We start from the raw sequence: 17,194 nt of genomic DNA, 5'->3' as shown, positions 1-17,194 counted from the left end.
TAGGAGTGGTGATAAAGGGCATCCTTGTCTTGTTCCTGTTTTCAAGGGGAATGTTTTCAGCCTGTCTCCATTAAGAATGATGTTGGCCATTGGTTTGCATAGATGCCCTTTATTATGTTGAGAAATTTCCCTTCTATACCTATTTTATTGAGAGTTTTTATCAGGAATGGGTGTTGGACTTTGTCAATCTCTTGTTTTTTTTTCTTTTTCTTAATCTTTTTTTTTTTTAATCACCTTTCCAAATGAATGCAACTATTTTTTTTTTGCTATTTATATAAGATATATTGATTTTAGGAGCCCTGATGGTGTAGCGGTTAAGAGTTAGGCTGCTAACCAAAAGGTCGGCAGTTCAAATCCACCAGGCGCTCCTTGGAAACCCTACGGCGCAGTTCTACTCTGTCCTATGGGGTCGCTATGAGTCAGAATCAGCAAAAAGTTAACAGGTTTGGTTTGCATTTTGGTATACTGATTTTGCTAATACTACAATTTCTTATCAAATAAATATAAGGTTAATTCCGTTGCCAAAAAAAAAAAAAAAATTATAAACCAATTGCTGCCAAGTCCTATCTGACTCATAGCAATGCCGCGTGTTTCAGAGTAGAACTGTGCTCTATAGGGTTTTTAACAGCTGACTTTTTGCAAGTAGCTCACCAGGCCTTTCTTAGAAACTGCCTCCAGGTGAATTCAAACCGCCAACCTTTTCATTAGCAGTTGAGCACTTAACCATTTGTGCCACCCACGGACTAATGGCCTTCATTTCATTTAAAAATATATTTATTACCGCAGCTTTTAGAAATTCAGAACAATAAGAAAAGCAGAAACAACAATCATATAGAACTGAACTTCCCCCTAAAAAAAAACACCTATTGCTGTCGAGTCCGTTCTGACTCATAGCCACCCTATAGGAGCAGAACTGACTAGAATAGAATAGAATTGCCCCATAGGGTTTCCAAGGAGTGGCTGGTGGATTCAAACCGCTCATCTTTTTGTTAGCAGCTGAGCACTTATCTACGGCACTACCACAGCTCGCACATAGAACTGGCACAGCTAAATACAACATGGTCAAGTTCTTCCTGCAAATTCAGAATTGTGCACACATGTGAAGTTTGCAAAGGTCCAAATAATAAACATTCCAACAGTTACATTTGCATAGCCACCTCCCCTTTAAAGTAACGTGATCTCTCACCAACAAGTCACAGTTAACAAGACTCAGAAGAAAGCAAGTGCTCTTTCGTGTAGGAGAGATGTTAAGGAATGAGGGAGATGCTGAGTGGATGACTGAATATACCACCCAGTCTGCACCCAGTGCCTGCTTCTAGCCCTGAAGACCTGACTAAATGAGCTTCAGTAGCACAGCTAGCCCGACAGCGTTCTCGTTAGCCTAATGAAGACAACGATACTCACCTTGCTCTCAGAATTAATGAGACTATATATTTTTTAAGAACATGGCTGCTAAGTACTAATTATTATTATTCTAAGCCAGTCTCAGAATAAACTTTTTGGGAAAAAAAACGATCTGGAGGAGGTGAAGCGCACAAGGGAACAATGAAGCAGATGTAAGGACTTCTCTGAGAGCAAGGAGGTAAATAAAGCGTCATCAGTGCTATGTGGCTCTTAAAAAAACTAAACTTTTTCTCTGACGAAGACGCCTACTTGAAGGGATTGGAATTTCTGTGTTGTTATTTATACCTAAACAGCAGGAAGAAGAAAAAAAAAAAAAAAAAAAGGAGGGGCATACTTCTCTAGTTTAATAGGCTGTCTCGCTGAGGAATTCAAATACCTCCCATTTTCCCAGTGCTGAACTTACTCATGAAATTATACACTAGGTTCTGTGTAATTAAATGTTCTTTTGTCAGTGAATGCATTTAGGGGCTCAGTCTCATCTTTACAGACTAAGCACCATGATCACAGGGCTTTCTTCTGACATTTGTGTTTTTACAGAGCGGGATTCAGTGATGCTGCTGCATAAACTGTCCTTGACTTTAAACCCTAACTTCAAAAACCCTTGCCGTGGAGTCAATTTGACTCACAGCGCTCATAGTGACCCTATAGGACACAGCAGAACCGCCCCAGAGGGTTTCCACGGTGATAATCTTTACGGAAGCAGACAGCCACATCTGTCTCCCTCGGAGCTGCTAGTGGGTTTGAACCGGCAACCTTTTGATTAGCAGCCAAGTGCTTAACCCCTGCACCACCAGGGCTCCTAACCCTAACTTACTCGTGTATAATTGTTACTAGAACCATCAGCTCCAAAGAGAACACACTTCAAATGCCCTTGCTCTCATTAGCTCAAAATTCAATTGTCCTGGTTCACTTCCTTTCCCCTCCCAGCGGAGAACAGATTATAATTACAAACCCAGTCCCACTAATTATGGACTTCAAATGCTTGTTAAAATGTCCCTTCATTGTTGCCCTCTAGATTTCTGCTGGCTTGCAGAATCGCATTGCATACACCAACGATGAACTGCGGAGTAATCAAAAACTGAACAGAAAAATACCTTATTTTACATAATCTTTGGAAAAAACACCAATCTGAAAGGATGTAAGAATACATATAAAACTAAATATATACTTAATACTTCTCCCAATCTATCTTTTAATCTTTTTTTTTCTACAGTTTTTCAAAGCTTCTGCCTACCATTTTCATCCAGATAGGTCAGTAGGATACAGCTTGATTCCGTGCCTTCTACAGCATAATCTAATGGGATATTTCCATTGACATCTTGAAGAAGGACATTGGCTCCAGCCTATATGTGGAAAAGAAAAAAAAAATTATATATACTGTTAAAAAAAAGAGAAAGCACGTTAAAAGTTTCACTTAATTCTTAGTCTGGAAACAGAGCTAGAAAAAGTTTATATTAGATACAACCTTGGAGAATCATGTAGGGAGCTAGAATTATTTTTTAAGACAAGTGTAATGAATAACTTGTGAAAGACTCTGAAGGACTAAAAATGCCCCCACTAACCCTTGCAAGACCGTTGTCCCAACTATTTCTCCCCACTCATCTTGCTAAACCCAAAATATCTAATCAATGCTAAGCCACACCTCCTCTGTGTTGGCTGCCCCTATATCCTCCTGACTTCTTTCTAACCGACAGAGGTGTCTCATACCTTTCCAGAGTTTGGATGGTGAGTACTTCTCTGAACAAGCTGAACTTTGACTCATCTTATCGAACCTATCCTATAAAATCCTTGTTCTCCACAGAAACTCATCTTTCAGCCATTATCATACTATAATAATTTAATGAAGTCTTGCGTCAATGTCCTTTGGCTGTTTTTCTCTTTTCAGAAACTATTTTCTAAAAACAAGCACGATCTGTAGGCACTAATGGATTAACGGTATCAAATATGGCTATTTCACATCTTTTCGCTTCAAAAAACCTTTCGGCAGCACAGTATCTCTGAGCATGCCTGCTGCCCTCACTGCCCAGCCCCAGCTTAAACAACGATAGATGTGCTTCCACTCTTAAAAAGTTCATCACATAAATTGTTACCATTGTTCTACATTCTTTAATGAGCCCCACAAAATCCATCAGGCATGCCTAATACCTTTCTTCCAAGGCCCTGGCATGAACACGTACCCAATGTCCAAGGTTTACCATATACCTCCCAATAACACACCATTAAACTCAGCTCAAACAAATGAAACGTTCTTCCTATTTCTTTTACTGGATGGCATTCTGTGTTGTAACATTAACATACCAAAAACAAAACTCGTTGCAGTTGAGTTGATTCTGACTCATAGCGACCCTTTAGGACAGAGTAGAATCGTCCATAAGGTCTCTAAGGAGCGGCTTGTGGATTTGAACTGCCAACCTTTGGTTAGCAGTCAAGCTCTTAACTACTGCATCACCAGGCCTCCAATGTTAACACAGTTCATATAATATCCAAATTCATATGTTCATATAAAATGGTGAGTCACATTCATACTTCTATATATTAAAATTTAGGGTTTTGTCTTGTTATTCTACACATAAAAGCAGATTTCTATACATAAGCAACTCTGTGCAGATTTGCCAAAGAACCACTCTAAATGTATTGTAAAAGAGAAAACAAAAAAAGTAGGTCAGAGTGGTAAAAGATCCCATATTTTAATATTTGCCCTAAAGATAAGCTGCACTGTTTACTCACCATGCTGAGTGTAGCATATTAAAGATACTCCTTTATCTGAAGAAAGCAAGTCATGTATTTCAGATTTCCACTTTCGCAGGGAAAGCACGTAATTTTAAGACCCTAAAGACTCCTAATTATCTTCTTAAAGCTTTTAATTTAGTTTTAGTTATGCAGAGCTTGGAAAAAAATTCCTTTAGCCATATTCTTACGTAGACATCGCTAACAATTTTTTTTCCCTTTGGTCTCCAACCACAAGAATAAGATCTCGCATAACTCCTCATGTACCAATTGTTAAAGAATCAATTAACAAGAGCCGGAAGTACAGGGTATCATCACTGATGTCAATATCAATTATGAAATCTACCTCACCCCACTAACAGGTAAGGGATAAGTTATTTTCCCCCAATTAATAAATGTTTCAAATAGAATCCTATCTATGCCAAACACCTGGGGACAAGGTAATAGTAAATATAATTAAAGGTCATGCATTATTGATCACAACACAAATAAATACGAAAGCACCTGGGAGTGGAGAGGGGCAATGCACTGGGAAAGAATATCTTTATTCTTGAAGAAGGAATGAGGCTCTTTCAAAGAAAGCCTGGAATTGAAATATTTCAGCTGGGCTCTTTCACTGAAATTTCCCCCCCTTAATCTCTTATCTTATGTGCTGCTAAATTACCAGGTATTATTCCCTATATGGAAGGAGTCCTGGTGGCACAGTGGTTAAGCACTCAGCTGCTAACCAAAAGGTCGATGGTTCGGACCAACCAGTCACTCTATGAACAAAGATGTGGCAGTCCGCTTCTGTAAAGATCACAGCCTTGGAAACCCTATGGGGCTGTTCTGTTCTGTCCTGTAGGGTCTCTGAGGTGAACTGAATTGACTCAACAGCGGTGGGTTTTTGGTTTTGGTAGATGAAATTACAAAATCAGTATTATATTTTTGTTTTCTGCCTTCTTTCTTCCTAGATAACATTTATGAAAGACTTCTTCCTTCTTTCCTTCCTTCTTTCCTTCGTATCTCCCTCTCTCCTTCCTCCCATCCTCTCTCTCTTTCTGTTTAATTGCAGAGATGCAAAGAACCTACTGAACTAGTCACTGTCCAAAATCTTCTATCATGTCAATAATCCTATGACTAATTTCTCTCACAGCTCATAAATATAAATATTTTGTAATAACTTAAATTTTCAAAAATTTGGAAACAGCTTTCCTTCTAACTCTACTGATAGTTACATTAGTTAATTAAAATATTTCTTTTTTTTCTAAACTTGAAGTTAAGTCAATTATTTATAAGATTTATATTGAGATGGCACAATTTTGGTAAAACCAAAAATAAAATATTAATACAATGTTCACACTTTTTTTTGAGCTGCCACACATTACATTTAAGCAAGAGGGGAAGGCATTTTTCCTGTTTAAATCCACCAAGGTAATCTGTTCTCAAAGAAGCACTCCCACGCATTATACGCACATGTACCAGAATCGCCTCTCCTCCTGTCGGGATGTGAAACCTGAAAACTGTGGAAAGGCAAGAGATGATTTTAGGGTCGATGTTGTGCCTATTATCAATTTACTTGACTATCAACTATCAACTCCAAGTCTACCCTTCTTTTCCTACCTTGATGATACTAGAGTTGGACCCTGTAAATCCTTCTCCTTTGCTAATGGGAACAGAGAAATTGAAACAGCACTGGCTCCTGCCAGTACAGACGGTGGGATGAAAACTGCAAGAGGCAGATGCCAAGTGGGAAAGTCCTTGGCAGGTGAGTGAGCAAAATACTCTGTCTAGTGAAGCTTCTGGTCAAGTTCTAATACAAAGACACAGATAAGCTCTACAGGCAAAAGCAGCACTTGGAGACTCGGGTGGATAAGACCCCTTTTCCCACTGGATCATGCACATCTTGAGAATGAACAAGAGAGGACTGAGTTCAGCTGAGGGGTTTCAAATGCAAAAAGGCAGCACAAAGGTTTTATTTATATTTTACATTTGCAAAGGAAAAGTCATTCTTCTCCTTTGCATAAATTAATTTTATTACGAGATTCCTTATTTTCACTCTAAGATTAATGTGACTACTAAGGGTGAGATTCGTGACTGATTTTTATTCTCAGTATGACTAACTGCAGAAGTTAATGTGCGACTTTAGTTGCTAACAGATCCCACTGAAACTAAGAAGCTGCTGTCTTGCAAAGCAGGATTTTCCTCCAAATGTTAAAAGACTTAACAGCATCCAACCAAAAAAAACCAAACCCACCGCCATCGAGTCGATTCTGACTCATAGTGGCCCTATAGGACAGAGGAGAACTGCCCCACAGAGTTTCCAAGAAGTGCCTGGTGGGTTCGAATTGCCTACTTTTTGGTTAGCAGCCAGAGCACTTAACCACTATGCCACTAGGATTTCCTAATATCATCAGGACGGTCTAATATCTAGTATACAGAAAGGGAAATAACTCATGGGGTCACTAGTTAGTAGCATTTATAAGGTATTGTGTAAGTTCTTGTTTAAAACCAAAAAAACACATTGAACCACTCAGGAATAGCAAATCCATTTTCTCGATTTCGCGAAGTGAGAGCTAACAAATGATTCAATTCAAAGAAAATCACTTTAGACATTGCCCATTTATAACATGAGAATTTTTTTTTTAATATGTGTTTTATAATATAATGTTTTCTCCTCCAAGGCATGGACATGATATTCTTAAATAACTTTTTTTAAAAATGTTCTTTTAACACTGAAAATTCCATTTCTCTGATGTAAGATTCCGTTATATATTTTTTCACCTATGAATATAACAGTCAGAGAAAAATGCTCCTGAATTGGCCAACATATTAGTTACATTGTTTCCTTGGATACATGGCTCAGCAGTTTCTCTACACAATGAGGAAGTCAACATGAAACATTAATTTTGTCACATGTTGCTGCACGCATTTCATCGTATGCATGGTTGCTTTATTTCAGGAAATGAGAATCAGAGGAACTGAGGAGTTTAGACTAGATTTTCATCTACAGAGTTAAGAATACCCAAACCTTAATTTATTTTAAGATACAGAAATGATATCTTTAGCAATCACTATAAACTTTCTGAATCCTAAATAATATTTTAAAATAATTGAATGCTGTACTTTATGAAAACCTATGGATTAGGAAGTTGAGTGTGTCAAAAGGATACTGAGAGTGAGAGAGTGGAAAAAATATATACTTTCTCATGATTCAAGATAACCGAATTATATTTGGTATCCATTATGCATCTGGCTGCTAACCAAAAGGTCAACAGTTCGAATCCACCAGCCAGCCGCTCCTTGGAAAGCCTATGGGGAAATTCTACTCTGTCCTATAAGGTCGCCATGAGTCGGAATTGACTCGATGGCAACGGGTTTGGGTTTTTCTGTTTGTTTTATTAATGTCCTAAGCCTTAAGGGTGTGTGTGTGTGTGTGTGTGTGTGTGTGTGTGTGTGCACGTGTGTGTATGAAATATCTTCCTAATTTTACGCTCCTACACCTAACCACTAGATGTCAAATGTCTTGTACTGACAGTAGTTATTATCTTTTGTTTCAACTGAAAGTCGAAATTCCAAATTAAGAAAAAATTCCATTACTAAGAACAGCAATATAAACTGAAAGGCAAATCCGTTTTGCTCCAGGAAATTTAATCAATCATATCACGTATGGTTTTCATCAGGGAAATGTACTTAATCAATGTTAAAAAAAAAAAGAAAAAAGGTCACCGTAGTCGATTCTGACTCATAGAGATGTTACATATGCAAAATCAAAAGCACCTCTTCAAATACACTCTGCAAATGAAGACTGAAGAATTTTTACTGGGAGTCCTCAGTATCTTTCCTAATAATCCAAGCTAGAAGGGCATCGAACTTCCAATTTGTCCTAAACTATATTCCTAGAGTTTGGAAATACAACTCAAATATATCATCCCCCCGTATAGAAATTTTATTTACTTCATGCCAGATGACATATGGTCAAATACATACACATTTCCTCTAAATAAACATTTCATTGGTTTACATTATGTAACAATTTAATCTCAATGAATATGCTTGCCAATTTTTTATTTAGTAATAATTCTTTAGCATATTAATATTGAAATTCTAATGAGTTATCTAATGGCATTTTTATAAATAAATAATCACTTTTATATGCTAACACTTTTAGTAGCTTTTTATTTTAATACACTTCCAAATTTACTGAAGGTTGCAAGAGCAGTACAAAGAACTCCTGTATACCCTTTACACAAATTTACCAATTTTTTACATTTTTTCCTATTTTGTTCTCTCTGTGCATCTGTCTCTGTCTCTCGAGCTTAAAACTGAGTTGCAGACATCGGGTTCCTTTACCCCTAAATATTTTAGTATGTATTTCATAAGTAAAAATATATTCTCTTGCATGCTGTTGTTGTTAAGTGCCCTCAAGTTGGTTCCAACTCATCGCGACCCTATGAACAACAGAACAAAACACTGGCCGGTCCTGCATCATCCCCAGAATCATTGTTATGCTTGAGCTCATTGTTGCAACCGCTGTGTCAATCCATCTCATTGAGGATCTTCCTGGTTTTCCATGACCTTTTACTTTACCAAGCATGATGTCCTTCTCCAGGGACTGATCCCTCCTGATAACATGTCCAAAGTACATGATAAGAAGTCTCGCTATCGCTTGCTTCTAAGGAGCATTCAGGCTGTACTTCTTCCAAGACAGATTTGTTCGTTCTTTTGGCAGTCCATAGTATACTCAATATTCTTCGCCAACACCACAATTCAAAGGCGTCAATTCTTTGGTCTTCCTTATTCACTGCCCAGCTTTCGCATGCATATGAGGCGACTGCATAATTCTTTCAAAATTAGCATAGAAAACGTTGGTAAATGTTATCTAAACCACAGTGCATATTAAAATTTCATCAGTTTTTCTGATGATGTTTCCCATTTCAGGTTGTAATCCAGGATCACCCACTGCATTTAGTTCCCTGTCTCTTTAGTCTCCTTCAATTTGGAACAGTTCCTCAGTCTTTTTATTTTCAGACTTTAACATGTTTGAAGGGTTATTTACGTTGCTGTTAGTTGATGTCCAGTTGGTTCCAGCTCAGGTGCCCCTGTGTATAACCCAACAAGGAGCCCCCTGGTGCTGTGCCATCCTCATTACTGTTGGTAGGTTTGAGTCCATCGCTGTGGCAACTTTGCCAGTCCATCTCACTGACAATTTCCCTCCTTTTCATTGGCCCTCTAATTTACCAAATATGATGTCCTTTTCTAGAAACAGTCTTTCCTAATGATGTGCCTAAAGTAAGAGGGTTGAAGTCTTGTCGTCCTCGCTTCCAAGTAGCATTCTGGTTGTACTTCTTTAAGACTGATTCGTCCATTCTCTTGGCAGTCCACGGTATATTCAATATTCTTCAACAACACCACAGTTTTTCTTCTGTCTTCCTTTTTCATTATCCAATTTTTGCATGCATATGAAGCAAATGAAAAGATTGGCTTGGCTCAGAGGCACCTTCGTCATCCAAGTGACATCTTTGCTTTTTAAAGGTTTATAAAGGTCTTTTGCAGCAGATTTGCTCAATGCAATGTGTCATTTGATTTCTTGACTGCTGCTTCCACAGACATTGAGGGATGATCCAAGTAGAATGAAATCCTTGACAACTTCAATTTCTTCTCTGTTTATCATGATGTTGTTTATAGGTCCAGTTGTGAGGGCTTTTGTTTTCTTCCCGTTCAGGTGTAATTCATACTGAAGGCTGTGGTCTTTGATCTTCATCAATGAGTGTTTCAAGTCATCTTCATTTTCAGCAAGCAAGTTTGTGGCATCTTCATATTGCACGTTATTAATAAGTCTTTCTCTAATCTTGGTGCCATGTTCTTCTTCATATAGTCCAGCTCACGGAGTATTTGTTCAGCATACAGATTGAATAAATAAGGTGGAAAGATACAACCTCCCATATGTCTTTCCATTTTAAACCATGCAGTATCCCCTTGTTCTTTTCTAACAGTGTCTCTTGAACCATGCATAGGTTCCCCATGAGCACAACTGTGTTTTCTGAAACTCCAGTTCTTTACAATGTTATCCATAATTTTTATGATCGACACAGTCAAATGCCTTCACATAGTCGATAAAACACAGGTAAGCATCTTTCTGGTATTCTCTACTTTCAGCCAAGATCCATCTGACAACAGAATGATATCCCTCATTCCACATCCTCATTTGAATACAGCTTGAACTACGGCAGTTCCCTGCTGGTATATGGCTACAGTCATTTTTGACTTGTTTTCAGCAGAATTTTACTAGCATGTGATACTAATGATATTGTTCGATAATTTCCAGATTCTGTCTGATCACACGAATACGGATCAAACAGAATGTGGAAATTATCGAACAGTATCAGTTAGTGACCAGACAGTTGTCTTACAAATTTGTTGACATAGATGAGTATGTGCTTACAGCACCGCATCCATTTGTTGGAGTATCTCAGTTGGTTTTCCACTAATTCCTGGGGCCTTCTTTTTTGCCATTGTCTTCAGTGTGGTTTGAATTTCTTCCTTCAGTCCCAGCAGTTCTTTATCATATGCTACCTTCTGAAATCACTGACCATTGACCAGTTCGTTTTGGTAGAGTGATTCTGCAGATGCCTTCCATCTTCTTTTGATGCTTACTCCATTATTCATTTTTTTACCCATAGAAACCTTCAGTATTGCAACTCAAGGCTTGAATTTTCTCTCATTTCTTTCAGCTTGGGAAATGCAATCATAGTCTTCCTTATTGGTTGTCTAAATCCAAGACTTTGAACACTTCATCATAATACTTTGTCTTGTATTCTCGAGCTTCCCTTTGAACTCTTCTGTTCAGCTTTTTTACTTCATCATTTCTTCCATTTGCTTTAGCTACTCTGCATTTAAAAGCAAGTTTCAGAGTCTTTTCTGACATCCATTTTGGTCTTTTCCTTATTTTCTGTCTTTTTAGTGATCTTTTACTTTCTTCATGTATGATGTCCTTGATGGTTTCCCACAGTCCTGGTTTTCAGGAAACAAATCTGTTCTTGAGATGGTCTCAAAATTCAGGCGGGATGTATTCAAGGTAAAACTTTGGCCCTCATGAACTTGCTTTGATTTTCTTCACCTTCAACTTGAACTGTATGTGAGCAATTGATGGTCTGTTCCACAGCTGGTTCCTAGCTTTGTCTTGACTTATGATATTGAGCTTTTCCATTATTTCTTTCCACAGTACAGTCAATGTGGTTCCTATGCAGTCCATCCAGCAAGGTCCACTTGTATAGTTGTCAGTTATGTTGTAGAAAAAACATATTTCCAATGAATAAGTCATTATTTTGCAGAATTTTATCACATGATCTCTGGTGGACAAGTTATTATACAGGATGCCCCTCAAATTGGGTTGGTCTGATCGTTCCTCACAATGAGATTTTTGGGAGGAATACCACTGAGGAGATGTCATGTTCTTCCCATTACATCATGTTAGAAGGCACATGATGTCACTTGCCCCAGAACTGATGAAGTTAACTTTGATCAGTGGTTAAGATGATGTTTACCAGGTTTCTTCACTGTAAAGTTACAACTAAAAATCTGTGAGTTCACACTGATATAAATAAACAAATAAATACATAAATACATAGGGGAGAAGGCAAAGCTCTTCCTTATCATAGGATATCAACTAATAAATGTGAAAGAAATGATAAAGTTGGAATTTATCATTCGTTATAGTAGTTATTGATTCAGATGACAATCTCCATGGATGCTAAAACTAGTGGGTAAAAGTCTGATGAAGAACCGATTATTTACCTAATCTCCAAATATCTCCCTACAAAATATTCCATTTTAATATAAAAATACATATAAAAACACGATAAGAAAAACAGAATACAAATCCTATGGAGTTGATGTTTTGTGCTTTTATATTATAGACGGTCTCCCTCCTTTTCATAGAAAGTTTTGTATTCATGTGTTAGCAGGAAAATGTGATAACTATCCCAAACAAATTATAAGACATATAACCAATTATTTTAGGTCAGAAAGCGCGATTATAGCATTTCATAAGCTTTTTTCTTTTCTTTTTTTTAATAACACATAGAATTATACTGTGAACAGGAATTGGGGCAGGTAGGGAATTGTTCAATAATCAAGGGACATGGTTTCTGGATGACCTAGGTTCTGGCAACCTGAAGGCTAATCTCATCACATTACAATGGGTAATAACTGTTCTAATGTGAGAAGAGGTCTTTATGTTGGAATTTATGTTGGAAAGATTTCTTATTTGCTTACTCAGGCTCTCCAACATTAATGATTCCATTTTTCTACATGAATTCCAACAAGAGTAATTACAAGGTTTTAACTTTTAGCTTCAGAAATGGAAAATGCAGGCAGTCATCATTCATAGGTGCAAATGTGAGAGACAGAAAGATACGGCTGATGTGTAACTTCCGGATGTTTTAAAGGTATGAATTCCTCATAATTCATAATTTAGAAACGTACAGATTAGGAAATCATGCATCTGAAATGTTGTGGAAAGATGAGGAAATTATCTGTTTTAAATGAATTGGTTTTAGAGAAATACTGCTTTTTAAAAACTTTTCTAATTACAAAATGATATATAATTATAAGAAATTACAAAAATATTAAGAAAGTAAATTCATCTATAATCTCTCTACTCAGAGCTAACTAGTATTAATATTTCAATTTTTTAATATCTGTACAGAGATATGATGTAAGCATTCAATGTATATAGAGTAAATGAATGGATTTATTGAAAATAGATTGAGAAAATAATACATTTATAGTTTTATATCCTCATTTTTTATTCAATATTTAATCATGAAGAGTTTCCTTCCCATGCAATCAACTAATACTAAATGACTATAGCATATTCAGTTATATTTATATACCACATTTCATTTAATTATTTTATTTTTACACATGTATGCTTTTAATCTATCACTATTTTATGTAACCCTCAAGTGTGTGTTTATATATATATATATGAAACATTTTGCTTTATCCTTATATGAAAGATTCCCTAATGGATATTACCATTACATCAAATAGTATATAATTATTAAGATGCTCAGTACATTTGGCTTCAGGGCTTAAGAGAAAGATTAAAACAGTTCACATCACTATCCAGCAACAATTACCGAAGAGTGTCCATCTCACTGAATTCTCCCATGAATAAATCGCCTAGTTACTTAGGTCCCAAATAAAGAGATAATTTCTCTCCCCTACCCCCATCTCTCTCTCACCACCCAAATCCAATCAGTCAACAAGTCCTGCCAACACTTTCCTTCGAAATGCATCACAAATCTGACTCATTCTCATTGTCTCCTCTTTAATCCAGAAAACATCATGTCTTGCCCAGATTTCTCTAATGGCCTTCTAACTGGTTGACTTCATTGTTATTTATCACAACCACCACCTGACATCAAACCCTCACACAAAGTCAATTCTTTGAGAATACCAGAGAGATTTTTTAAAATATACATTTCACATTGCCTCACTCCCTTGCTCAAAATTCCCAGTGAATTCTTATCACTCTCAAAAATAAAAGCTGAACTCTTCTTGCCCATGGTTTCCAAGTATCCACATCATCTGGACACGATCCTTTCTCCAACCACATCAGTCTACACTTACCTCTAGCTCACTCTACTCTAGCCATGGGAATCTCTGTGCATCTCCTCAAACAGACCTAGCTCATTTGGCTTTGCACCTGTTGTTCCAACTACCTGGAACATTTTTCCCTTGTGGACATCTTAAATAGGCTTATTCCTTTACAACCTTTTAATAGTCCTCATTCCTCCATACTTCATCACTTTACATTACCATACTCTAATTTTCTTATAGTGATCATTACTACCCAATGTCTTAAACACACACATATGTATTCATTGACGGCTAAGCTCCATGAGAGAAAATACTGCGATACCACTATAACCCCAGGATCTAACACAGCATACACTCTACAGTGGATTATTCAGAAAATAATTAGTAACTAAATAAATCAAAAAATTAGTAATAAAAGCATACATTTTATCACTGACAATATGATATGTTAGAACCTATGTGAATTTACAGCTTTAATTACTGGAAAAGCTATCTATTTCTTAACATATTTGTGGCCATTTGTATTTCTTCTTTTGTAAATTATCTGTTCAAATGCTTTGGCTATTTTAAAACCTGGGTTATGTTTTCTGCTAAATATAAAAAAAATTGCCGTTGTTTAACAAGCTCTTTGGAGCAATAAGGAGAAATCCTAAAAACCAATTTATTTGGAATGGCTAGGTGTTCAGCCATGTTAAACCTGAGACGATTAACACAGCTTAACTTGACCTTCATTGTTTTCCTCCAATACAGCCATCAAATAAGTCACATCAATTGCTTTATTTAAATTTGTTTCAAAAAACTATACTATAAAATATTTTACACTATATCTCTATCTTATTGACTTTGGGGTATATTAGCATATTGAAGCATATTAAAGTCTGAAAAGTCCTAACTAAAGAAACCATCTTAAAATTGGACCCAAATTTTTCAAATTAATGTGACCAAAAATACCCTGGGTTGGGAAATGCAACGATATTCATTGCTCAGGTATCCATGGTGGCTTGTATTAAGAAAAGAGGAAAAGTCCCTTTCCTAAAAGAAACAAACTCCCAAAAGAAAGAAACAGATATTTAGATCAGAACAAGAGGTGTAACTGGGGTTTCTTATATAGAAGTACCTAATTTTTAATTAATTATATCTCACTCTCTTGTATGCAATAAGATAGGTTTGGTGAAACTACTACAAAATAGAAAATGGAATATGAGAACTCAGAAAGCTGCACAACAGGGAAACCAAGGTACAATGAATGAAGTGTCTGAGAGAGGAGGGTCATTGTTGCTAGGTGGCCCCGAGTCAGTTTTGACTCATAGTGACCCTATGAACATCAGAGCAGAACACTGTCTGGTCCTGCACCATCCTCATAACCATTGCTATGATTGAGCCTATCGTTGCAGCCACTGTGTCAATCCATCTTGTTGAGAGTCTTCCTCTCTTTTGCTGATCCCCTACTTTACCAAGCATGATGTCCTTCTCCAGGGACTGTTCCCTCCTGATAACAAGTTCGAAGTATGTGAGACAAAGTCTAGCCATCTTTGCTTCCAAGGCACATTCTGGCTGTACTCATTCCAAGACAAATTTGTTCATTCTTTTGGCAGTCCATGGTATATTCAATATTCTTTGCCAGCATCATAATTCAAAGGCATCAATTCTACTTTGGTCTTCCTTATTTATTGTCTAGCTTTTGCATGGTGGCACATTTGGTTTGATTTCCTCCCTTTTTCACTTCACTTTCATAATATATTGAACAAAATTGGCAATGGGGAAATAAAAGAATTTCTGTTAGTGGTAAGAATTATTTATAAAATGTCATTCTCAGAATACTAAGGGCCAAAAATGTTAAAAGTTTCTAGTGAAGCATTTGTAATACAACAGAACAAATGCCAGAATGTCCTCGATTGTTACACTTGTTGAAAATAAAAATGCAGCCCACCCTGAGATGTAGCAGAGAACCCTAAATAAATCTATTCTCAAAAACAACCCAATACAACAAAAAGCATTTATAAAAGTTTAAGTGGAAACCTGCAGGTTCCTCTGAATGAGATCTCCAAAAACACGTATCCAATTCATTTATTTGCAGCCAATTTACTACTTAGATTTTTCAAAGGCCGCACTCCAGCTAGCGACCCAGAGAAGCACTACAGAGATTTCTCTGTTGCTAACAACCAATACACGAGAATGAAAAGAAACTTTTTTTCACAATGCCACCTTGTATTCTCAGGGGCATACTCCAAAGAACTGCTAAACATTAAAATAAATCAGACCAATGCCAGCAAACTGATTCCACAAAAAGACAAATAAACCCAGGAAAGTTCTAAAAAATAAAAATGGTTGAAGAAAAAGGATGGTACAGAATAGCAGAAAGGACAGCCAAACGCAGTCAGAAATAACAGATCCACATGGTGTTTTGTGGTACTTCTTTCTACCCCTTCTGCCCCACATTTTATAATCTTTATTATTGTTGAAATAGGTACTCTGGCAGGAATGCTAGCTTATAAGAATCATCCAGAAAGCAAATTTCCCCTCATGCTGAAATGTACTTTCACCTGAAAAAACTAGTGAAAAAAATCTTAAACGTCTAGCATGGCTGTGTAGACACGATTCATACCCTAGTCACTTGAATTTTGATTACGTTTTCTTTCTTACATGTTTTGTTTTCTTAGCTTGTTTTATTTTTAGCATGGCAGCAGTGCTAAACATAAACATTTATATGCTCCCAAGGTAATGATTACTGACCTCTAGAAGTTTACAGAGGGAGCTGTAAAAATGTGTTCAGATATAATTTCAAGTATTATAAAATTTTCAATGGTTGTAATGAAGGTTTTAAATTTTTTATTACCATGAAAATTCACAATCATTAAAATCTCACAGTCGACTTTAATCATAACAAGGACTTAACACATAGTCCCTTAAGGAACAAATAGATTCCCCAGCCGTATTGCCTCTTCCATCATCTCCCCAGGATTAGGATCCATAGAAAAATGATGTGCTGTTAGTGTTTCCTTGCTCTGGTTAAACACTGGAGACCTGTGGAACAGTCCTGGTCCCAGACCAGAGACACATGAATTTTCCGCTCCAGTTCCTGAAGCTCTCATGATAGCTGGCAGTAGATGCTCAGCAGTCTTCTGGTTGGGCTGACTCAACTACAAAATGAGAGAGCCTTTGCCAAGATGTTGGTTCCTGCCTCCTCAGCACCTTTCTCTGGTGTTTGTCAAGGATTATTCACTCTTACTGGTGTTTGCCCCCACACATCCTATCTGATAGCCTCGCTCCTTAACTCACATGTGCTTTCAGCTCTCATTTCATCTGAGCTTTGGGCAAAGAGGTCAAGATTCAGAAAAATCACTACATTCTGATGTGGTGAAAATGCGATATGATGAAACAGGGATAATGGGCATAAGGGTAGAGTGTGTGCATCTAATGGGTGCTGGGAGTTTGTGAATAGAGTCCTAATCTTCATCATTTATACTGAAGATGA

The 17,194-nt window shown here is 37.0% G+C and overlaps 1 protein-coding gene across 1 annotated transcript in view; it reads right to left on the bottom strand.

Moving 5' to 3' along the window:
* MYO16 (myosin XVI) overlaps positions 1–17,194 on the bottom strand; it is a 637,778-nt gene that overhangs the window by 498,200 nt on the left and 122,384 nt on the right. Inside the window, exon 5 of the mRNA XM_004382940.2 lies at positions 2,639–2,747. Coding sequence (XP_004382997.2) covers positions 2,639–2,747 — 109 coding nt within the window. The remainder of the gene's footprint in view (positions 1–2,638; positions 2,748–17,194) is intronic.

Source organism: Trichechus manatus, unplaced genomic scaffold (genome assembly GCF_000243295.1).
Source record: "Trichechus manatus latirostris isolate Lorelei unplaced genomic scaffold, TriManLat1.0 scaffold00102, whole genome shotgun sequence".
NCBI classification, from domain to species: domain Eukaryota; kingdom Metazoa; phylum Chordata; class Mammalia; order Sirenia; family Trichechidae; genus Trichechus; species Trichechus manatus.
The sequence above is the reverse complement of the archived record's forward strand: the minus strand, read 5'-3'. Positions and strand labels throughout refer to the sequence as shown.